Source organism: Ceratotherium simum, chromosome 4, assembly GCF_057802395.1.
Source record: "Ceratotherium simum simum isolate JZ-2026a chromosome 4, ASM5780239v1, whole genome shotgun sequence".
NCBI classification, from domain to species: Eukaryota; Metazoa; Chordata; class Mammalia; order Perissodactyla; family Rhinocerotidae; genus Ceratotherium; species Ceratotherium simum.
The window spans coordinates 73,586,957-73,611,255 of NC_141903.1; the positions used below are offsets into that span (position 1 = coordinate 73,586,957).

At 36.4% G+C, this 24,299-nt stretch overlaps 1 protein-coding gene across 4 annotated transcripts in view; it reads left to right on the top strand.

Annotated features, from left to right (window-relative positions):
* Positions 1-14,302, top strand: part of SKIC3 (SKI3 subunit of superkiller complex) — a 79,200-nt gene extending 64,898 nt beyond the window's left edge. For all 4 annotated transcript variants that reach the window (XM_087430022.1, XM_087430021.1, XM_087430023.1 and 1 more), the window contains 5 exons: positions 20-178; positions 5,425-5,577; positions 7,871-8,001; positions 9,822-9,945; positions 11,666-14,302. In XM_087430022.1, the coding sequence (XP_087286148.1) occupies positions 20-178; positions 5,425-5,577; positions 7,871-8,001; positions 9,822-9,945; positions 11,666-11,740 (642 nt within the window). In that variant the 3' untranslated portion in view covers positions 11,741-14,302. The remainder of the gene's footprint in view (positions 1-19; positions 179-5,424; positions 5,578-7,870; positions 8,002-9,821; positions 9,946-11,665) is intronic.
* Positions 14,303-24,299: the final 9,997 nt, after the last annotated feature.

The window sequence follows — 24,299 nt, forward strand, 5'->3', positions numbered from 1 at the left end:
TTTGGGATTTTATTTTTAGAATTTAAAAAGTAACCCTGATCAGCCAGCTGTTATCTTACTTTTGAGACAAGTTCAGTGTAAACCACTCCTGCAGTCGCGAAAGCCTCTCCCAGATGCTGTACTTGAAGAGCTGCAAAAAACAGTCATGTCCAACTCAACCTCTGTTCCAGCTTGGCAGGTAAATTCTCTCCTTCTTACCTGAGTCTTGAATTAAAATACTCCATCATATTAGATGAGGTCAGGAGTATACTCCATTTATATTTTTTTTGTCTGTAAACTCACCATATATCTCTCATTTTCAAGATTTAAAGGGTATTGTGATTAGAGAAACTCAGGAAATTGAATACTAATTTAGGATCTGCTGCTACAGTACTTCAAAGCTTTCTTAATTGTTGATTATAAATTTCCTCAATTTAAAACAATGTTGAATGTTTTACATGGGGTTGATATAAGAGAGCTAAAGAAGTGTTACCTTTTATTTACGTTTACATTTATTTATTTACATTTAAAACATTTTATAATACGGTTAGCATAACGGTCTTTAACTCTACCTTTAGAGGGGATGTATGTAGTTTTTCCTTAGTTACTTTACGGGTAACCCATATCCAAGATTTTAATGGATATTTAGTGCTTTAAGAAATAGTTATTTTCAGATTTGATGCCCGAATCAACAGACTGCCCTTTTAGCTGGCTCTGGTTATCCACATGGCAAATATATCATGATCATTATATACTTTATTCTTCTTGATATTAAAATACAGAAAGCACGTAATTACTTTGTTCAGTTTGTTACAGTTCCCTCTGTGCTTCAGAGAAAATATCAGAGGAGCTTTTTGGTATAGATTTTACAGAAGCTTATTTTACCACAATTTCTTCTTCATTTTGATCTTGCATTTTATCAATTTTTTGATGTCCCTGCTTAAAACGATTATCATTATAATGGCAAAAGTTGGATTATGCAAGCTAAGCCTCCTTACTGTAATCCTTGAAGAAAGATAGTGCTTTTTATCTCTCTTAGAGTGTTTGCTATATGAGCATTAAGGGACGCTAAGGTCGACTGGATATTGATGATCTCATATTCTTTATCAAGGGGAAAAATACCTTGTCAAACTAAAAGGGAAAAATTAAAAGATAAATTAAAGTAAAGTCTTAAGAGGTAGCATGTATGTTTTATCTTATGCTATGATATAATTCACAAAGAATAGAGTGTAAAAATCTTAAAAATATGCCTCATTATATTTTTACATATGTATGTCCCTCTTTAACCACTACCTATATCAAGATACAATCATTTCCAGCAACCTAGCTGCCCTCCTCTTGCCTCTCGCTTTGATCTTCCCCCACCTCGAAAAAAAGGGAGACCCACTATTCTGACTTCTGTCACTTCTGTCTAGTTTTGCCAGTTTTTGAACTTCATGTAAATGGAGTCTTATTTTGTATCTGGTTACTTTCATTCAACATCATGTCTCTGAGATTCATTTAGTTGTTTCATGTAGCCATAGTTTTTTCATTTCATTTTATGAATATACTCTTAAATATGTCCCTTTTACTGTTGATGGACATTTGGATTATTTCCAGATTTTAGCTATTATGATTGATGCTGCTATGTCCATCCTGGATATGTCTTTTGATAGGTGATAGGGTATATGTATGTTTACTTTAATAAGTCCTGTCAAACAGTTTTCTAAAGTGGTTTTCCAATTTATGTTCCCATCAGCAAATTCTGAGCATTCCCATTGCTGATATTGCCAGATGGTGGTTATTTTTTTTCCCCTTTTCAGTAGATATGTAGGTAATGGTATCTTGTAGTGGTTGTAACTTGAATTTACCTGATGACCAATGATGTTTTGCCACTTTTCTTATGCTTATCAAACCTTTGGATATCCTCTTTTTAAAGTGCCTTTTTTTTTAGTGTAGTTTTTCATCAGCTGTTTTCTTATTGAATTGTTGGAATTCATTATATTTTCTGGATACAAGCACGCTTTTGGATATTTGTATTGCAGATATTTTCTAACGTCTGTGCCTTGGCCTAGTACTCTCTTATTGTTACTTTTTTATGACTAGGTCTTAATTTTAATGGAGTCTAATTTATCATTTTTAATGGTTAATGCTTTGTTGAGGTGTTGTATTTAAGAACTCTGCTTACTCCAAGTTCATAACGATATTTTTATGTTTTGTTTTAGAAACTATTGTTTTACCTTTCACTTGTAGGTCTATGATCCATCCTGGATTAATTTTTGTGAATATAGAGGGTTAAGGTTTATTTTTTTCTATATGGATATCTAATTGTCCCAGCACAATTCTTTGAAAAGACCATCCTGTTCCCACTGAATTGTAGTGATGCTTTTGTCATAAATCAGGTGACTGTGTATGTGTGGGTCTTTTAGGGCTCCTGATTCTTTTCCATTGATCTATTTGTTTAGTCTTGCTTATAGCTTTATAATTCATTTTTGATGTGTGGAGGTAATAGACCCCCCACTTTGTTGTTCTTCTTCAAATTTGTCTCAGTCATTTTAGGTCTTTTTTTTTTGTCCTATTTCTTTTTTTTTTTTCTCCTCCCCAAAGCCCCAGTGCATGGCTGTATATTCTAGTTGTAAGTCCTTCTAGTTCTTCTATGTGAGCTGCCGCCACAGCGTGGCTACTGACAGACAAGTGGTGTGGTTCCATGCCTGGGAACTGAACCCCGGGCCGCTGAAGCAGAGTGCCCCAAACTTTAACCACTAGGCCATCAGGACTGGCTCTCATTTTAGGTCTTTTTTCATTTACATATAAATTGTCAATTACCCTTCCCTCCTGCCACAAACAAAAGTCCTGCTTGGATCTTGATTGGAATTGCATGAATCTGTAGTTTAATTTGGGGAGAGTTACAAAGTAATACTACTGAGTTTCTCTATTCATGAATGTGGTATATTCCTCAAATTATTTAAATTCTAAATTTCTCTCAGCAATGTTTTACAGTTTTCAACATCGAGGTCTTTTACATTCTTGCATTAAATTTATTTCTAGTTAGTTGATATTTTCTGTTCCATTGGTAATTTTTTTCTGTATGTTAGCTCTAAACATTTAGAAATGTAGTTGACTTTTGTAAATTGACCCTCCAGCAACCTTGCTAAATTCACTTATTCTTTTGAAATGGTTTTGGATTTTCTACATACACAGTTATGTCATTTGTGAATAATAAAGTTTTACTTTTTCTTTTCAATATTTTTGTATTATTTTTTATCATGCCATATTGCACTGTTCAGAACCTTGAATATAATGTTAAATAGAAGTGATGATAAGTGAACATTCTTGTCTTATTCTCTACCTCAGGTAAAAAGCATTTACTATTTCGTTATTAAAAATGATGTTTGCTGTAGGTTTTTGTAGATATATTTATCAGATTAAGAAAGTTCTCTTCTGTTCTGAATTTGTCGAGAGAGATTTGTTTGTTTTTTATCTTGAATGGGTATTGAGTTATCAGATTTTGTTGGGGTGGCATCTGTTCTTTTTTTAGTTGTGTTAATGTGGTAGATTGATTGCATTGATTTTCAAATGTTAAACCAAACTTGCATTCTTAGAAGAAACCCTACTTGGTCATGATGTATTATTTTGTTTATATATTGCTGGAGTCAATTTGTTAATATCTTTGTTTAGAATTTTTGTACCTATATTCATGAGAGAGACTGGCCTGTAATTTTTCCTTCTCATAAGGTCCTTGTTAGGTTTTGGTATCTATGTTGTTATTCTTTTCTTCATTTTCTGAAAGAGTTTGTCTAAGAGTGACATTTATTTCTTTAATGTGTGGAAGAATTCACCATTGAAGCCATTCAGGCCGAGAATTTTCTTTAGTGGAAAGGTTTTTTTTTTTTATTATTAGAGATTAAATAGGACTATTAAGATATCCTGTTTCTTTAGCATTGGTGAGTTGCAAGGAATTTGTCCAGCACATCTCAATTTCAAATTTTATGATATCCTCTTTTTAATGTTTGTAAAATCTGTAATGATTTTCCCTTTTTCATTCTTTTACTGGTAATTTGTGTTTTCTAATTTTTTTCTTGATAGCAAGCAATTTTATTAACTTTTCAAAGAAACAACTTTTTGTTTTGATTTTCTTTATTATACTATCTTACATGTTATTGATTTCTTCTCTGTTGTTTTCTTTACTTTCTTTGGATTTATTTTTTTCCCCTACCTTCTTGAGATAGGAACTTATATCATTGATTTTCCATCTTTCTCAAATATATGCACCCCACAAGATTTTATATAGTGCTTCCATGTCATTCATTTGAAAACGTTTTATAATTTTCCTTGGGATTTCTTCTTTGACTAATCTTTTTTCCAAAGCATGTTGCAAAATTTTTAATATGGGGGGAATTTTTGGTTATCTTTCTGTTACTGATTTCTACTTTAATTCCACTAAATCAGAATAGACTTTGTATGATTCCAATTCTTTGAAATGTGTTCAGACTTGCTTTATGACCTAGCATATGGTCAGATTTAGTAAATGTTGCATATACATTTACAAAGAATGTGTATTCTGCAGTTATTGAGTATAGTCTTCTAAATATGTAATTTAAGTCAAGCTGGTTCATTATGTTTAAATCTTCTGTATCCTTACTGATTTTTTTTTTTTTTGTCTATTTCTTTTATCATTGCTGTGATAGGTGTGTTAAAATTTCCAGCTTTGATCCTGGGCTTATCTGTTTCTTTTTTAATTTCTGTCAACTTTTGCTTCATAAATTCTGTGTTACGAGGTGTATACAAATGTAGGAGTATTACATCTTCCTGTTGAATTGACGCTTTCGTCATGATGAAACAGCTCCCGTTATCCCTTAATATTTCTTGTCTTAAAGTCTACTTTGTTGGATGTTAATGCAGCTGTACAAACTTTCTTTTGGTTAATGTTTACCTGATATATCTGTTTTCACATTGCATTTTGGTTTTGCTTCTGACTTGCCATTTGGGGAGACTTTTTAAGACTTCAGACTAGGTGTGATTAGGAAGCTGTTGCTAATAGAATGGGCAAGTTGGCTACCCCCTTCCTGACCTATGATTTTTATCTTTTGGGCACAAAGTTACTAATAATTAAATAAAAAACTTAGGGGCCAACCCTGTGGCGTAGCGGTTCAGTTCGTGCGTTCTGCTTTGGCGACCTGGTGTTCGCAGGTTTGGATACTGGGCGCGGACCAACACACCGCTTGTCAAGCCATGCTATGGCAGCGTCCCATGTAAAGTAGAGGAAGATGGGCATGGATGTTAGTCCAGGGCCAATCTTCTTCAGCAAAAAGAGGACGATTGGTAATGGATATTAGCTCAGGGCTAATCTTTCTCACCAAAAAAAAAAAAAATTCATCTAAGTTTATTGAATTTGTTGGAAGTGGAGTATCAGACTGTGTACTAAATTAAAATCTTTTGGGATTCTTCTCTCTTTCTGTTCTGCAGTGGCTGGCACATATATATCAGTCCCAAGGAATGATGGGTGCTGCAGAGATGTGTTATAGAAAGAGTCTACAAGTAGCATCCCAACAGGGCAGTTGGAGTGGGAAGCTCTCAAGTCTGTTGAGACTAGCACTGCTTGCATTAGAAGTCTGCAGGGTAAGAGCATGTTATAGTTATGATCATGAAAAATTGATTCTTGTATTTTTCTTTAAGATGAAAGCTTTTTACATAGTGATATTCTGTTGAGTCCCTGTTCTTTCATTGCCTTCTAGTGTGGCCTCCTCACAGACTTTCGATTTGGGCTTTTGATGGATATAAGAGTAAAATAAACCCATGGACTCCAGCAGAACATTGTCAATGTTTGGGGAAAAAACAAAGATTGCAATTTTAAAAGTTGAATTATGGGAGAATATACATTTTTGTTTGTTCATGATTTAAGTTAGAATTAACCCAGCTACTCATCTGTGACAAAGATGCCAATAATTAACATTTCAGTCATTTCTCAGTTCAATTTGACGTTCTGTAAGAGGGATTTCCAGTAATTTTTGACTTGACATCTGTTTTCTGATACCAAGTTAGGTCTATTGATCTAGAAGTCCTATGTGCTAGTGTGGAAAACTCTTCAAGATAAATGTTTAAGTGGGTGTGTTGGGGGGAAAACTGTGTAACAGTGTGCATGATATCCTGTTAGAGTGTATGTATGTGTGGTATATATTTTTAAGAATATATATCTCTAAATGCATCCTGTGTGTGTGGGTGTGCGTGCTTATTGGTACATAGAAAGATACAAAAGAAGCCTTGGAGAATCGCACTGATTACATAACTGGTCCCATGAAATTGGGTGTCTCTGGTAAAGCCTGGAAAGTCTGGATCAGAAAAAAAGTTTTAAATATCTGTCAAGCCTGGAGAACTAGACATCTTCTTATAATGGCACCAGTCAAATACAAACTTCTGGTATTTCAGTAGAGGCCTGAAACTACAATTAGCAAGACAAGGTGGGAGTGTTGGGAGGAGGAGCAGCCATCTGCTGCTGCCTGTAACCATACTCTAGGTGGGAGCTGAGGAGATGGGAGTAGGGTGCAAATATTACCTTTGAGTCAAGGTTGAAGTATTAAAAAGAAGAGGACATTCTAATTAAGACTGTATTTGTGAATGAATGTAAGAAAAATAGATGTAAGAGTCACGAGGCCTACTGTAATTTTATATCCAGGGACAGAGGAAAAGTCTCCCTCATATAATACATTTTAAAGACATAATGGGAGACAAAAATAAGTGCATTCTAATCACATTGTTTAATATACCAGTTACATGTAGAAACTTTTTCCTTGCATAATAATCTTTGGGCTACCTTTACAGAATACTTTATATGAATTCTTGGAAATTAGAGAGTGCATTATAAAAGCAACCAGTGATAGTTTTGTGTTATTGGTTTTTAAAAATATATTAGGAATAATTTTATTAGTATGGACTTTGCCTTATTTTCTTTGCTAGATGTACAGGGTCCCATTGCTCCCATCTTTATAGGAGATGCCTCACAACTTCCATTCTCTGTTTTCAAATTCATTCTCTTTATAGCTTCTTTGATTACACAAATTACTGTCGCCTGTGTTCCCCTCAGAGTTTATTGCTCTAATATATATTTTTTAATAATTTAGTGTTTGAAATGGACTATGTATTGACTCATTATATTGGCTTTATTAAAATGTGTATTCTAGGTACCTGTAATTATGAAATCTTGGTTACAATATGAGGTTTTTAATGAAAGATTTTAAAAATATTTTTTTTCTTCCTACATAATTCAGTAGAGTGTTAACCATTTTATTTTCAGGTATTTCTTAGGAAATACATATCTGTGTTATTTCCCAGTCAATGCATATTATAAGAAACTAAAGTTTGCAACCTAAGTAGTGTATAGATATTTTAACATTTTCTCCATAAAGTGAAATTCTTAAAAAGTTTTCAGTATTGATGACTTTGGTTTAATGTCTTTATATCTGATCTGCTTTGCACCTTTTTTCTGTATTGGGATTTTATTGAAGTATTTCATTTCAGCTTTTCTTCTCTCCTTAGATAATTTTTGAAATATTTGTCACCACCAGTTAAAGAATCATGTTAAATTGAATTTTGTATGTTTGGTACCTCAGAAGCTTAGTAACTGATAAGTTTTATTAACCTATATAATAGAATAGTGCATTTTCTTTTAACAAATATTTTAGTGTTTTTTAAGTGATATCCCTTCTTTGAAACCTTCCTTTATCCCAGTCCACCTTGTTTTGTAGCTCCTTAAAGGCAGAAATCAAATCTTAATAATTTTGTAGAATTATGCTCCCTGTGGCATTTACATGGTGACTTGGACAGGTAGGCACTCAATAAATGACAGTTGAATTGCATTCTTTTAAAGTAAACGTGTCAAAAGCTTTGATTTAATATTTGTCTTATATTATTGTAGGCTCATATTTCCAATGATCACTGGCCATCCTTGGTTCAAGAAGCAACAACCGAGGCCTTGAAACTTTGCTTTTGTCCACTGGCTGTCTTTTTACAAGCTTTGTTACAATTCAACCGCAAAATGGGTGCAAGGTATGAAGAATCTTTGTTTATTTTTTTTCTTGGAAATATTTCTTCACTTTCAATCCTTTTAGGAAACAAAGATTTAGAATTAATTTAACAAACTTTGGCATTATACATGTATTTGTATCTACTTTGGAAAGGCTGTTTCTAGTAAGCCAATAAGGAAGAAAATAAAGTCTTACATTTGTTTTAAAAAAGTAACTTGGTACACAGATATAGAATATGAAAGATTTAGCATGGCAGCATTTCAAGTGAAGAAGGCCTTAGAGATTTTGCTCTCCACTGTCTTAGTATGAGCCACGGTAGATTCTAGAAACAAACAAAACTGAAAAGACCCAAGTTCAAGGCTAGATTGACATAAGTTCTTATAAGGCAATAAGCTATGAAAAGAATAATGAATATTGAAAAGGCAGAGACATATTATAAGTAATGTGGTTTTTATATCTAGAAAATCCAAAAGCTTCTCAGATTAAAATATAAAAATTCTAGCAATCTTTTTATTGAAGGGTGGGGATAGGGTCAGAAATAAATTTGAAGAAAATTACTTAAAGGTTATATGGATGATAAAACAGGCAAGAATATTTAAAAATTCTGAGAATAATATCTGCTCTAATGGATATCACACATAACACAAAGCAACTATAAGTAAAACAGTGGTTTTGGAGCATACATTATTGAAACAGAGTAGGTATTGTAGCCATAGAGCTTAATACATATAAATATGTGGCAGAGGTCACGTCAACATCACAAAATAGGACTGAAGGAACAATTAAGACCTATGGCTAATCAGCAGTTTCAGCACCATTTATTAATATTTAATTTTGGACATTTTTTTATGACTGATTTCATCAAGAAATATTTCAGGCTATAATTTAAGCTTCCTAATGGACTCTTTCTGTTGATGCTCGGTGTGGGTGTCTTATAGGGCCTTAACCCTCTTCCTTCGTAGTCTCTGTTAGCACCTCCCATAGTTTGTATCACCACCAAAAATCAGTCCAAATAAACATGCAGTCTAAGAAAAAACACGTGCTTACTATGTGATTCCAGCGTAAAAGCATCTTTGAGACAAGTTCTTTAGCTCCTGTTTCAAGCCAATTGCTGCTTATAAGATCCTCCTATTCAGCAGTTCTGAGTTACCACTGTTTATGTTGTTTCTATCAGTACAGAAGTCTTTGGAGTCATAGATGTTAGTAAATTAGGGAAGAAAAAATTAGAACACAACTGTAAATCAACCTGTTATTACTTGGGTTCACATACTGTACCTGTCTTTGAAAACATACATATGCTAAAAGCCTGATATTATACACTCAGCCTCTAGGGTAGATGTTAAATATTTCTTCTTGTTCCACTTTATATTATCTTTGTATTGTTTATTGATTTACTTACTTTTTTGCCTATTTTCAAAAAAGATTAGGGGTAGAGCCCTTAGAAGTGCTCATAAAATAGGGGCCTTTTCCCCATTCTATTTGGATGAGCTTTAATTTACTTATCTGCAAAATAATAACAGCAACCTACCTTACATGGTTGTGATTATTAAATGTGACCATATGTGTAAAACACTTAGCATAGTGCCTAGCACAGAATAAACATTTAATAAATGTTAACCATGATTATTACCTTTATTGTTATATGAATAAAAAATTCATGAAGTAATCAGCACCACATCTGCAAAAGAATGAGAAAGATGATATATGTGTATAAAAGTATATGAAATATATTAATTTATATAATGTATATGTATGTGTATGAAATGTTTGTGTATGAAAGTATATGAAATATCTTATATTAATTTATATGCTTTGAACTAAATGTAAATATCTTTTTCCCAGAGAGACACGGCGACTTTTGGAGAGAGTGGTGTATCAGCCTGGGTATCCCAAATCTATTGTATCAACTGCACGTTGGTACCTACTGAGACACTTACATGCCAAAAATGACTACGAGCTCATTGATGTAAGGCACTGATTTTATTGAAAATATTTCATCTTGGCTCTTTGTTGGAGGAGGGGTGAGGGTTGCTGTCTTGTGTATTGTAGGATGTTTAGCAGCATCCCCAACCATTCTGACCGCTAGATGCCAGTAGCACTGTCCTCCTCCCTCCACCCCACATGTAACAACGAAAAGTGTCTTCTAGACATTACCAAACAGTATCTGAGGTGTAATCACCCCTGGTTGAGAACCACTGATTTAACCTGTAGGAAATAGATTCACTGAATGTGCTATGTAGAATAAGAAAAGATCAAAGGTGCTAGGTGCTGGTTGTGGTATTTCTTATGACCACTGCAGTGGAGGCAAATAGGTAGCTAGAATAGGTTTAGAAGTAGCAGACTTGAATGGGATGTTCATATTATCTTTAGAAAAATTGTTTTTCTTCTTCTTGTCTTTTCTAAAATATAGGCATGTGACAATTTCTACTCTACTTCTCATGGGATGGCTTTGCTATCTAAATATATAAACCTATATATATATAAAATTATTTTTAAATGGTAGAGTATATAAAACATGTATTGGGTTAAGATTCTCGTAACTCCAGCCAACAATTTTAAACGCATGATGAAAATTAATGAGAAGACAGCATTTGACATACTATTTGCCTTTCAGTGAAAAATACAATATTAAAGAAATATTAACAAAATGCTTGGAGAAAGGCATTATAATCAACATATTGCAAATCCAAAATTTAGAACTTGTATGAGTGTTGGGAGACACTTCACCATGGGTCTCTTGCATTTCTAAACATCCTGTGAGTAGAAGGCCTGACTGCCCTTTGTTCCAGACTGTCGTTTCAAGGATGTTTGTATAGTGACAGCCTTGAGATACAGAGGTAAGTGTCTCCCTCCAGAGCAAAGGGTAGGCATGAGTCCTGCCAATTGTAAAAGATTTAAGTCTCCTAGGCTCAGGTTCCCCTCTTGTCATGCAACTCACTGTGCATGTCGGAAACTAGATGTGTGCATCCATGTTGCTTGCCTTGTGAGACTTAGAGGGCAAGGGGAATGGATGCAAGTTTGCTGATGCTCATGCTGTTTGCTGTACCATGAATAAGAAAGACGTTTGTCTTTGACCCAGGAGTCCCGTGTCTTTTGGCAGTATCCATGGAACTTTGGCAGGCTAACTTGTTAGCTTGCAAGTAGAGCAAAATCTCAGACCCTTCACAGTGTTTGAAAATGAACTACCAAAAAATGTCTTAGTAATGGATTGATCTACTGGAATTAAATCTTCTAGTTTGTGGAATTGGTGAAAATCATGGGAAGTTTCTTGATAGAGCTTAGAACCTAGAACCTTGATCCTAAGCTGTGGTTTTAAAGGAAAACAATGTCATTTGGACAATTCTATGCATAAAATGGTCTTTTTGGGTAAGGGCTTAGAGGTGACAGTACTGTAAACAAAGCCACCAAACAAAACCTTTAATTTTGTATAGTGCTGACAGCGGTAACAATCAAAATGTTGGCGTCTATACTAATTGAGCATTTGAATAAATTGTGCTTATCTCTGATGTTAGCTTTGGTTGAACAATTTATTTCAGCAAAAATGACTGGAAAATTGCACATAGTCACTTTTTCTTATGTAGTTTGATATTGCCTGCTGCCCTTTGGCATACTTGCCTTCTATGAATCTAAATATAGATATTGTTAATAAATAAAATACTAACGTTCTTGTATGTGATTTCCCACAGGTGCTGGTAAACAATGCCAAAACTCATGGAGACACAAGAGCATTGGAACTGAATCAGAAATTGTCCTCAGAATGACAATGCATTATTTTATAGTAACGACCGAAGAAAAAGCTGTTAGAAAGAATGAAACAATAAATTAAGACTTTTCCCCAAAGCATCATTTAAAAACACTATAAGTTATAATCATCCATTCTTTTTCTAAATCTAAAGATGTTTAAGTTCTTAAGCTAGGGATGTAATTTTCCATAAACTCTTAATGTAACTTTAATCTGAAAAACATCTTTGATTTTGAGAAGAAAAACCATGATTCCTTTATATTCAAGAGTTATTTGTAAACCATTATTTTCTTCATCTTGCATGGTGCACGATAGGATTTTTTTTCAATCCCTTACAATAAAGCCTTAATAGCCATTTTCTAAATAATATGCAGAAGCAGAGTAGCACAATGCAGAATTTCACTTGTTAAAAAATAAATTCAAAGATTTAATTCCTTCCATGAATTTTAGAGTTCAGCAGACCAACTTATCATAAAATCCAAATGACGTTATAACCTATTTTAGTAGTGGTTCGTCTCAGATTCTGCTGTAGACACATAATATAAATGTTGGTGAGTCTTAGACTGCTAATGGATGTGTTTATATAATTCAAAACACTCAGGTGTATGGCTGCATTTAAAAGATTAATGGAAAATAATGCTAATAATATTTAATCAATCATGCGGTTCCTTCAATTATGATAGAAAGACTTGAACTTTCTGAAATAAAAAGTGTCCTGTTTTCTTTATAGTATCAATATCAGATATAATTTTTACATTTCAAATTTTAAAACTTGAGAGCATATTTACCTATTTTATTTTTTTTTTCACATCTCTTTATATGTTTGAAGAAACTTGCTTGCTTTGGATTTGTGGTTTTAAACGTTTTCAGACATTTACATATATTATTTATTGTACAAAAATGTGTGGTTGTATAATTTATGTACATAGTTTTTCTAAACCAGCAGCATCACAATGTTGCTTTGTGAGAGGATATAAATTGATAATATTCTGTAATTAAATTTTACTCCAGAATCTATTGAACTATTGATGAATTCCCAAATTTGGCTGAATATTATCATAATTCAGATATATACGATAAGAATCTTTAAGGATAGGGGCCTAGGACTCTGCATTTTAAGGGCATGCCTGAGAGATTCTAATGTTCATTCAGGTTCGTGAACTGCTGGATTAATGCAATGATGATTCTTTCCTTGACTTCTCTCTTTAACACGATCAAGCACTTGCCGTTCTCTGCCCATTTCTTCCTATCCTCACAGCTGTCAGACTGATTCATTGCTTTTAGCAGCCTGGCCCACAGACTTAGGCAGAGATGTGCTGCGAAAGGCTGCCTGTGCAACCCTAGTGCCCATGCCCTCCTGCTTTCTCAGGAAAGCACCTCAGCCTTTACCTCCAGAATGGGCTGGCTCCGTCTGCTTGAATGCTTGGGAGTCAGCACTTGTTCTCCATCTGCTGTCTGGGGTGTCACTTGCTTCACAAGGTTACTTTACCTACAGTGTGGTCTTGGTTAGCCTTTGCTCCAGGCCTGTAGTCAACGAGTAACCTTTTGACTCCATTGCCTAGTTCTGGCTTCCAGGGACCTCAGACCCAGGTTTTCTAGAAAGGAAGATTGGAAAGCACCTTAGTTAATACAGTACTATCTCAGGTAATTTTTTTTTTTCGTGGATGTACACACGTCCTCTTTTGTTTGTTGGCTCCTCTTCAAATTGCTGCCCAGTTATGTGAACCTCAAATCGTTCCTAACCATATAATTTTTATAGAGCTTGCTTCGTGCCACACCTATGTTGTGTGTTACACGTTGTCTTTTAATCCCAGTTAGTAAAGGAGAGTGGTGCTCCACAGTGTGCTTAAAGCAAAGAAAATTTGAAGTGAATCAGTGTTATCAGGTTCTAGGAACTTTAGAAGTGGCTGAAATTTCCCTTCAGAGTTTATGCATAAATTTAATTAGAGAAATTACATTAAAAGTTATTTCCTGGAGTACCAATATTTTGCATTCATATTATTTCATTATTTTTGTTATTTTTTTTGAGAATTATAGTGCATTTTCTGCTAGTTTTTATCCACCACTAGGTATTATTAATTAATTAGGTGTTTCTAGGCTAGCTTGGCATCTGATAATCATTTGCTGTGGGAGAAATACAGCTTATGAGTAAGCTTTTGGAACACAATGTATTTGTTTGGGATCACCTGTCATATTTCTTAAAGTGTCTCATTAATTTCTGGTCAGGATAGAAAAACAACCTTAGTTTAAAATACTGTGCTCTTTTTTCACTTTACAAAATGAGTTGACAAACTTCCTTCAATTTGGGAATCTACATGGAACAGGATTGGACAGAAATACTCAGGTTGTACATTAAAGGAATTAAAGGATGTGGTTATTTAAAACAGTATGAAACATTAGGTACATGTTTACTGATATATGAATATGAAAAGAGACATATTTGGTTGCCCCATGGAAAATTTGATACCGGCTTTGGGGAAATTTTATAGGAATACAAAAATGGATCATATCTTATATATGTAAGTCAGTGTGGCTTGCTGATCGCTTTCAATTTTTGTGCATTAAAAAGTGTGGAAACTTTGTTTTGGCCAAGTTGACCCTTGTTTCTCTACTGGTCTTCCTTTCTTCTGCTCCAGTTGCTAACAGATAGAAAACTCCTCAGGCTCCCTTGCTGCTGGTTATAAACTGACCTTCAATTTGCAGGAGAGGTCTTTTTGTTTTGCTTTTGCCTTTTTTACTTCAGAATGATACTTTTGTGGATCAGTTACAAGACAATAATCTTTCCACATATGTATATATTTTAAGACTCTTTGTACAGGTAAAGTAAAAAGTCAGAAAATTCCCTTAATTAGATATATGCCTCATTTTTGGTTTAGAAAATATAGTCACTTAAGGTCTATTGCACCCAAAGACCGCTCACGTTGTCTTCTCTCCCTGTGCCATGTAACAGTATGTTTTTCCTTTCTTTGGCTGATTAGAATAGGAACTTTTTGAATAGCGGTATTTTAAATTTTGATTACCTAAACAAATACCGTACACAACTATAACTTTTTTTATAAATGCTAAATTATCTTTAGACCTCAAAATGTTTTGAAGAAATTTAAGAATAATATCTCTTTAACAAGCAGCTGTTATGAAATATTTGAAATATTTTCTTATATTTTGAATTTAAAATTGGAAATACCTATTTGTTTTAGTGAAGGGAAATGATACCAGGAGAGGGATAATTAAAACTGGAGTATCCATTGAAAAGGAGTTGAGTTCCACGTTATATTACTAGACTGTTGAGATAATTTGAGTCATGATCTCTCCTGTGTTTGAATCGGTACAAAAGTTCCTTTGGGCTTCATGCTTCACTGTATACTTTCCTCATATGTAATACCTATTATAAAAACATTTACATTATGTTAATTTTTCTGGAGAGAAGATGGGCGATGAAAAAAGTACTTATCTTGCTGTTTCTGCTTGTGGTAGGCAGAAGAATGGCTCCCAGAGGTGTCCATGCCCTAATCCCTGGAATTGGTGAATACATGGCAGAAGGGACTACGCAGTAGGGTATGGACCTTGAGGGGGGAGATTATCGTGGATTATCTAGGTGGACCCAGTTTTTTTTGTTTTTTTTTGGCAGGAGAAGAAGGTTTTGTTTTGTTTTGTTTTTTTGTGGGGAAGATCAGCCCTGAGCTAACATCCATGCTAATCCTCTTCTTTTTGCTGAGGAAGACCGGCCCTGAGCTAACATCTATTGCCAATCCTCCTTTTTTTCCCCTTTTTCTCCCCAAAGTCCCAGTACATAGTTGTATGTCATAGTTGCACATCCTTCTAGTTGCTGGGTGTGGGACGCCGCCTCAGCATGGCCAGACAAGTGGTGCGTCGGTGCACGCCTGGGATCCAAACCCCGGGCCGCCAGTAGTGGGGCACTCATTTAACCCCTGAGCCACGGGGCCAGGCCCTGAACCCAGTTTTAAGAGTCCTTAAAAGTGGAGAGGCTTTCGGAGAGACACATGACAATGGAAGAAGATCAGAGAGATTCGACATTGCTGGCTTTGAAGATGGATGTAGTAAGGGCAGCCTCTAAAATGGAAAAAGCAAGGAAACTTTCTCCTACAGAGTTCCCAGAAAGGGATGCAGCCCTACTGACGCTCTGATTGTAGTCTGGTGAGACTCCTGTGGGACTTCTAACATAAAACTGTAAGATAATAAAGTTGTGTTGTGTTAAAGCCACTAAGTTTGTGGTAATTTGTTATGGCGGCAGTAAAAAATCAGTACATTGCTCATTGTGTATACTGAAATGAGTATACGTACCTTTGAATTTAAATGTTACCAGATCACTGAAATTGGAAATCATCATCTAAATTGTTGCCATAAAAGAGGTCATCAGATAAAGAGGATGAGTTATCAAAAATGGTTACTGTGAAAATATAAATGTCAAAAGTACTTGAGTCTTAAGAATATGTGACTGTTCATTTCTGTAATGGTATCTGAACTGTTCTCACTCAACATGCTGCTTACAGCACAGTATCACCAACATAGTTAGGTTCTTCATTCTAATTCTCTTTAAAAGAAACTACATTAAATTATACTCACAAAACCTAAGTGGTGTGTTTCAAACTGGGTTTCAATATAGAATGAGTATGTGACTGGATAGGTCTGATCTCTTGGCCTCTAACTTATTTTTTACTGAGGAAGATTTTCCCTGAGCTAACATCTGTTGCCAATCTTCCTCAATTTTGTATGTGAGTCGCTGCCACGGCATGGCCGCCAATGAGTGGTGTAGGTCTGTGCTTGGGAACCGAACCTGGGCCACAAAAGTGGAGCATGCTGAACTTAACACTAGGCCAGAGAGCCGGCCGCAAGCTAGGATTCTAACAGCAGCATTCTGTTGTTCTAAGGTCACCAAAGTTTTCCAAGTCCAAAGTGAGCTGAGACAAAATACTGAAACTGCTTGGTGCAGCACGTGGGAAGCAGCAACTCCAGTTTCCACTGAACAGGGGGCCCCTGTGCTTACAAACCTTCTTAGGGTAGAACCCCTTTCCAAAGAGATCTCTGCTGCAGAAAGGTTAGGTAATCAGCTCTAGGACTAGATCCTGAGAAGGAAAATAGACATACACTTCAAGAATGTTTTAATGGAAGCCAGCATCTACGAATGGTTGAGTGTAATTACATGTGCCTGCTATGTGCCAAATAGGTTATACTTCATTCAGAAAGGCCACTCAACGTTAAATAAAATGTGCATGTTGTTGGATTACCTGACCTCCAGGTGGCTTAAAAAACTTGAGTTTCTAAGACCCTGTCTTTTTAATGCCATTTCCTCCCCTTTGATCATATAAAATATGGTCAACGCTTAATCTCTATGGAGAAGAAGTGCTGCATAGTTTAGTATCAGGCAATCAGGAGCTTTTTTGGAAAACCACTATATTCTGGCTTAAAAGTTCTAATCTTAATCTGTTCAATTAAATGGATCAAGAAAGAGAAAATAGTGTACAAATAGTCTTTATGTAAAGACTTTTTGCTGGCTTCGGAAGTTTGAAAATTAGCCTGGAAAGAAGTCTGGTGGTGTGGAGAAAAGACAACTGCAGGTTCTATCTTTGCATACTGAATTATGTGTTTTCTTTCCTGTGTGCATTCCTGGCAGTGGTACTTTCTCTTATGTTTGAGACACAAGTGTCTCTGGGCATGCGAGAAAAGCCAGATGGAACAGAAGTTTCTTTGTGTGGAAAGAAGGAGGTTAGAGAGAAAAATCACTGCTGAGAAGGCAAATTTATATTGTCATAAGCAGCTTCAATGAGATGGAAATAAATATATTTCAGAATTGCTTGAGGCTAGCCCTGTAGTGCCTCAGAACAAGTGCTATGTATATTGTTGGATGGTTTTTTGGACTAAGAACTAGGTTCAGAATTATTTGTTTATTTATTAACTCACTAGACCCAGATTTATGATAGGCCGTGGTGAATACTTGTGAACGTTGGGAAATACATAGGCACAGATTTGTGCTCATTAAGTAGCTTCTAAGAAAGCCCAAGCAAGATGTAGCATTGCAGAGGATCTTGGTACTGTACCATTTGCTTCAGCAGAAGAGATTTTGTGCTTATAAGGTAGTGGTTGTTACCCAGCAGGGACTTAGCAACCAAAGACTTAGAGGCAGGGATAGATTGAATGCCTACTATGTGCCAAGCTCTATACACTATTACCTCATGTAATTCTCACATCATTTTTTACAGTAGATACTATCCTCATTTTATAGACACACACAAAAGAAGCTCAGAGAGATTCACTCTTCTAAAATTGTCTATATTAGGCAAACAGAATCTGGCCCCCAAGATCATTTCCAATACTATTCTCAAATTTTGTTAATAATTGCTGTCACCTCAAAGAAACGTAAATGAATTGAGGGTGTGTGTCCTTGGGACTGACTCACATTATCCTACCAAGGTATATTCTGATGCTGCTGTCTGCCTGGTGCCACTATCTGAATTCTAGGAAGAACCTTAGGAGGAAGGGAACCTCCTCCGAAGGACTAACATTTCAAATTTATTATTTTTTTCCCAGCTTTATTTGCAAATTTAAACCTGTGCAATGATAAGGAATACTCCACCCTTGTTAGATTTTGAACTTGATAGAAACTGAGGCCCACAGTGAGCTGTTTCAGTTAATCCGTGATAACATCACAAGTGCAGGCCCTTGGTTTCCTCTTTGGCTTTTCTCACCTCTCTTCCATCAACTTTCTTTTGACCCTCCCATGTAGTAGGTACCTAGCGCTTTCTTGGTTTTAAAAGACTTTGCTTTCCTTAGTTATCAACTAATCTCTGCAGAGGAGGTGGGCCATGAGGATTTTATGTTGCTGTTGTGAATACACGAAAGCCTTTAAATGCTAAACAATGGAATTTAGGGATAAGGACTAGGTAGATTCCTTGGTTCAGGCGTTGTTTTGGGTTGCAGGAGTGGGTTTATCCAGAAGCACTCCCAGGCCTCCATGTAGGTCCCACCCACTGGAAGTTCATCCCTGAATGTTTCCCTTGTGAATGCAGTGCCTTACTTTTTAGGAGAAGCATCTGGTAGTTGGATACTAATGACTTTTATCTGGCAGTAATAGCTGTTGGGTTTGCTTTCCTGGCCAGGACTTATGGAGGAAATATGCTTTACTGGACATTGGCATCAGCACCTTGCCCACCTCCAGTCAATGTCCATAATGTTTCTTTAGCTGTTAGCCTCCCTCCCCAGAGACAATAGGGAGAAGTGCTTTTATGGTAGGGAATACTTCCTCATTATAATTTTGTTCCAGGAGAAATCTATATTTTGTACTCCTTTCTGCTTTAGTACATTGCTAGAATTATTGCAAGCCAATGTATGTAGTACAAGGACCTTTTTGAACTCAAGTATTTTTAGTTACTGATCTAAATCAGAGTTGGATAAAAAGAGTACCATGGAATTTGTCTTTTCCATAAAGATCAAAAGCTCTGTTTATTGTTATTAATCAGTACCATTTATCAAGTACAATACCTATGATGTATCAGACACTGCATTAGATGGTCTACATATATTTAGAGAAACAATATAGCAGAATGTTTAAGAGGGAATTCTCTGGACTGATGAGTTCAAATCCTGACTCTGCCTCATACTAGCCATGTAACCTTACATAAATTACCTAATCCCTCTGTGCCTCAGTAATAGGCATCTGTTTGGAGGATTAAATGAGTTAATCCAGGTAGAGTATTTAGAGCAGTCTCTGGTACCTGATAATAGCTCAATAAATGTCTTCCAATAACCTACAAGGTAGGTATTGTTATCTCCATTTTAAGATGAGGAAACTAAGACTCCAAAGGTAAAAAATATATCCAAAGTCACACAGATAGTGACTGGCGGCTCTGGTTTTAAACTCTGGTCTGTCAGACCTCAAGCCCCCTCAAAACTTCTCAGCATAGAAGTTTGGATTATTTTTCTGTTTTCTCAGTTTGTGCATTTGGGGACTGTAAAACGAGGCCCTGGTTTATGACATACTGCTGAGCACATCAATCATTTTTCACTTACAACATTTATCACATGTGTAAATATCTTCTGCAAATGAAGTAGCAGAACTCTATCAAGGAACGGGGGGTTATGAAAATTTAGTCTATGTAGTTAGAAAATTTTATGACTGTGTATTAAAGGAAAGATCTGAGACAACAAACCTTTACCACAAAATATGTGTGACTCTAATCTCCTGGAGAGGGAAATGCCAAGCTGGGTAGCGGCCAAAACAGCCTAATATTTTTCCTGGCAACAATCCTTCCTTTCTCTGGGAGAGCTCACCACCCTCTCTGCGTCTGAGGAGATGCAGCACATTTATTTTATAGCATGGAAAGGCAGTCAGGAAGCATTTATAACTGTTCTCTACCGAATTGTGCAATACACCCAACTTCTGAGTTTACGCTGTAGGAGAGGGGCCTCCTCAATGGGTGAGACCTAATCTCGGTCTTAAAGCACTACTGGTAGAACTCCAAGTTGATTGTTGACACCATCTGCTAGCAGGCATTCCCAGGGAAGGCAAACCCTCAAATGATTGTCCTCTCTCTCCTGCACTGCTGTCTCCATATACTCTCCTAGGGACTTCAAGGTTCCTCTTCTACCTGCTCCTTCAGTGTTAGGTATCCTTGGGGTTCTTCCCAGGTCTCTGTTTCTCACTGTAGTCTTCATGTCCCCCACTCCCACCCCTCCCAGCCCCAGGCAATCTATTCTTTCCTCACCCGTAACTCCAATAACCATTTCTATGCTAAATCCTCAGTTCAGATCTCTTTCATGCCTCAGGTCCTTCCTTATCTTTCACCAACCACTGGACATATCCACTTGGACATCCCATAGGTATCTCCAAAATCAATTAGTTTAAAACTGAGCTCATTATCCTCTCTCTCCTGCATCATCTCCCTCCTTTCCCACCCAAATTTGTTTCTCCCACTGTGTCTGTAATCTGTTCTCCACCCTACAGCCAGAGGGATCTCCTTAAAATGCAAATCTGATAACATTTCTCTCCTATTTAAATCCTTCATAGGCTACTCTGGGCCCTGAAGATAAAATCTGTGTTCCTCAATGTGAGTTACAAGGCTCTTTGTGATCAGACACCCACTTTGCCTAACTTTCTCTCTTCTCTTTTCTACTCATCTCCCTCAAGCCCCCTCCCTGACCTCCCACCACAAGCACTTTAGGTTCTGACCTGTTGAACTTCTTACATGTGTTCCTGGCATGTGTCCCATTCTTTTGGCCTCCAGGCCTTTGCTTGGGCTGTGCCATCTGCCTGAGCCCCCTCCTCTGCCAATCAAGCCCCTTCCCTTGGCTAATGTCTACTTATACCTTAGAGGTCTCAATCTAGATATCCCTTGCTCTCAAAGACCCTGCTGCCTGATTCCCCATGTTTGTGCTAACTGCATCTTCCAGGTGCTCCCATCACACTTTACTTGCCCAAGTATTTGCAAGTTTTATTGTTGGTCTTTTCCACTAGACTGTAAGTTCCCTAAGGGCAGGGTCCATATTTAGTTTGTTCAATGTTGTATCTTCAGTGCCCAGCACATGAATGAATGGAGGCTGCAAATATATAAAAAGTAATATCTCCCAAATGTGTGGAGACCCCCTTCATAAGGTAAAAACACCAGTATATATATGTGTGTGTATATACTGTACAGCAAATTTTTCCTTCTTGGTGTCTTGGATGCTACTTGCTGCTATTATGGGTAACACTAATAGGAGTGAACAGGCGTTTGGTAAGTTTCTGTAGAAGAGGGGAAAGCTGCTTGTGTCCAGAGCACTCTGGGGATGCTATTTTTCTTTTACTTTGGGCCTTATTACTCTCCTGGCTATCAGGTGGAGAGCATATCCACCTCACCATGGGGCTGAGAAGGCAGTTCCCTGTGAAACATGAGGTGAGGGATTTGTCCTTCAAGAGCAAGTTTTGATAAGAGGAAGGAAATGGCGGGAAACGCTGGGTGTCAGCAGGACCCTTGGACTATCCAAGCCTGTTTAGATGGGGTTGTGCCTAAGTGGAGTCTCTGAGGTATTTTAACATCTGCCTCCAGTCTACAGGTGGATCACAGAGTCTTTGATGCTCAAACATTCTCCTGTATTTGTGGAGAGAGAAGTCTGACATTTCCCAAAGGATTAAGTACTGTTGTTTGGTAAAGGATAAAGTGCCATGTATTTTGAGCTTCTCTATGGGGATTGTTCATCTTTGTCATCTTTTTGGATCCATTGCAAAATAAATGCAAAGCGAAGGAGGCCCAGCCCTCCACTGGTTCCCCAAGCAGAGGTGAATTTACTGTGAAATGATGGCTCTTGAGCTCAAGGGCCCCTCACTTACATGAGCCCTAGCAATGTGTTTACAAGGTTGTTGTAAAATTTGCAGAAGTAAGACCTTTTAATAAGACAATAAGACCATTGATTAAGACTACTCTGTCTTTCCACTCCCTCTTTCGTTGATGTCAGGTGCCCCTGGAGTGGCTGTGGGCATCTTTGGATCCAGCTAAAGAGAAGTTGAGTTGGGTATGCATTTGGGTTAGAGGGGTATATTTACGTTGTTCACAGTCACTTCTGTATGGAGTTAAGTTGCTGCTGTCCTGAGGTAGCAATGGCTTCCAGGAGTATTCCTACAGACTACTGTGCCCTCTCATCAGGACAGGACAAGTCAAAGCTATGAGCTTTAGGCCCCACAACATGTGGATCCACCTTCTCTCTAGGCATAGTTCTCAGGCCAACTAGACTCTGTGCAAACCTGTGAACACTCCAACTTGGGATCCCAAGCAAGAGAACCTGGCAGAAGATCCTTTGATCCCCTACCCCCTTGTGTTGCATTCAGTTCTACATAGCACTACCCTGTCAACACCAAAAGAGAAAGCTTTTGGCTTGATCCTGCGCTATTATTTGAACTGCAATTTAGTTGAGAGCATTTTTGTTTACAAGGAAAAATATGCATCGACATCTTTTTTTCCACTTGCTGTAATATCCTCTCTGCTTTTGTAGCTATGTCTCTAGAGTAAAACCAGGTATGAGTGGGTTGATGTGGCCCTTGGTCCGTGTGAATTCCTAATTTAACCCTTCCTACAACCACTTATTTGATTCATTACGAAGAGTTACTCTTTCAGCCTAGTAGTGTATTTGTTGTGGTTGTTTTATATAATATATTTTTACTGAAAACCAAAATATCATATTGTAATAATGTAAAAGTATTAATAAATGTTTAATGTAGAAAACAAAATTCTTCATAATCCAATCACTGCTGTTTGTTGTAAATTCTTACATGTTTTTTGCATGCTGTAGTATGCATATTCGGTTTAACTTATTTTAAAATATTTTTTGACACAAGTGGGATCATATCCATATTGCTTTGCAACTTACCTTTTACACCTAACAGTGTATCTTGGATATCTTTCTGTGTTCTTTTAAGGGCTGGAGAGCACTTTTTATCTGGTGATATCATTAATTTAGTCAATCAATTCCTTATATTAGGGTTGTTTTCAGTTGTTTTACTATAACAAATGGTGCTGTAATGAGAATCCTTGTTCGTATATCTTTGCACACCTTGGAAGGTTTTTTCCCCCAGTGGTGTAAATTTCTAGCAGTAGAATTCCAGGGTCAAAGAATATCCACATTTAAAAATGTTAATAGATGTTTCCAAATTGCTCTCTAAATCCTTGTGCCAATTTATAGACTTACCAATAATGTATGCGAGTCCACATTTCTCTACACCACTGTCAACCTAATAGTATCAATCACTTTAATTTTTTCAATCTGAAAATGGTAGCTAAAGGTCCCTTTAATTTTTATTTCTTTAATAGGTTGAATGTCTTTTCATATCTTCATTTATTGCTGTATACTTCTGTGATTTGCCTGTTCATATTCTTCGACAATTTTTCTTAAAAAAACCATTGATTTATTACTATTTTCTTACTGGCTTGTAAGAGTTATTTGGAATTACTTGAGCTATTAGCCCTTTGTCCTACCATGACACTTGATTGCAAAGGACACTTGCTATTGCATTTTAAACTCTTAAGTTTTGCTATGAAAATCCCTTGGGATATAGTCAGTGACGCTGTATGTAAATTAATAAAAATAAATGGAAATGTTTCACAGAGCTAAAAAATTAGACTGGTGGGCATTGGTCAAAAATTTGTTTGGAAGGTAAGTTTGTCCTTTATTAGCAGAGAAGTTGTCACTCTTCTTCCCTAAACCAAGGAAGGAGCCCAAATCGGAAGCGAAGGTCCCCCTTGCCAGGTTTACGAAAAGCTCTGTGATTAAAAATTAGTCTTTGTTCTGGCATATGGTGCATAACATGAATAGTTTGTTTTCATTTTTCATGATTTTACTGCCCAATACCAGGCTCTGCCTGGTTTAACATTTAGATCTAGAAAAGTTAACTTTATAGGAAACTAATTTGTGTTTTTGAAGTGCTTCTGAATTTAGCACCTAGATCAAATTATGTTTGATGTTTTTCATGGACACTGTTGTATTCTCTTATTTTGCATGGTTAACTGTTACTCATAATTCTGATACATATTGAGCACAATGGATCAATATTTTAAATACACATTAGTTAGTCTTGCTATAAGTATTGGCATTGT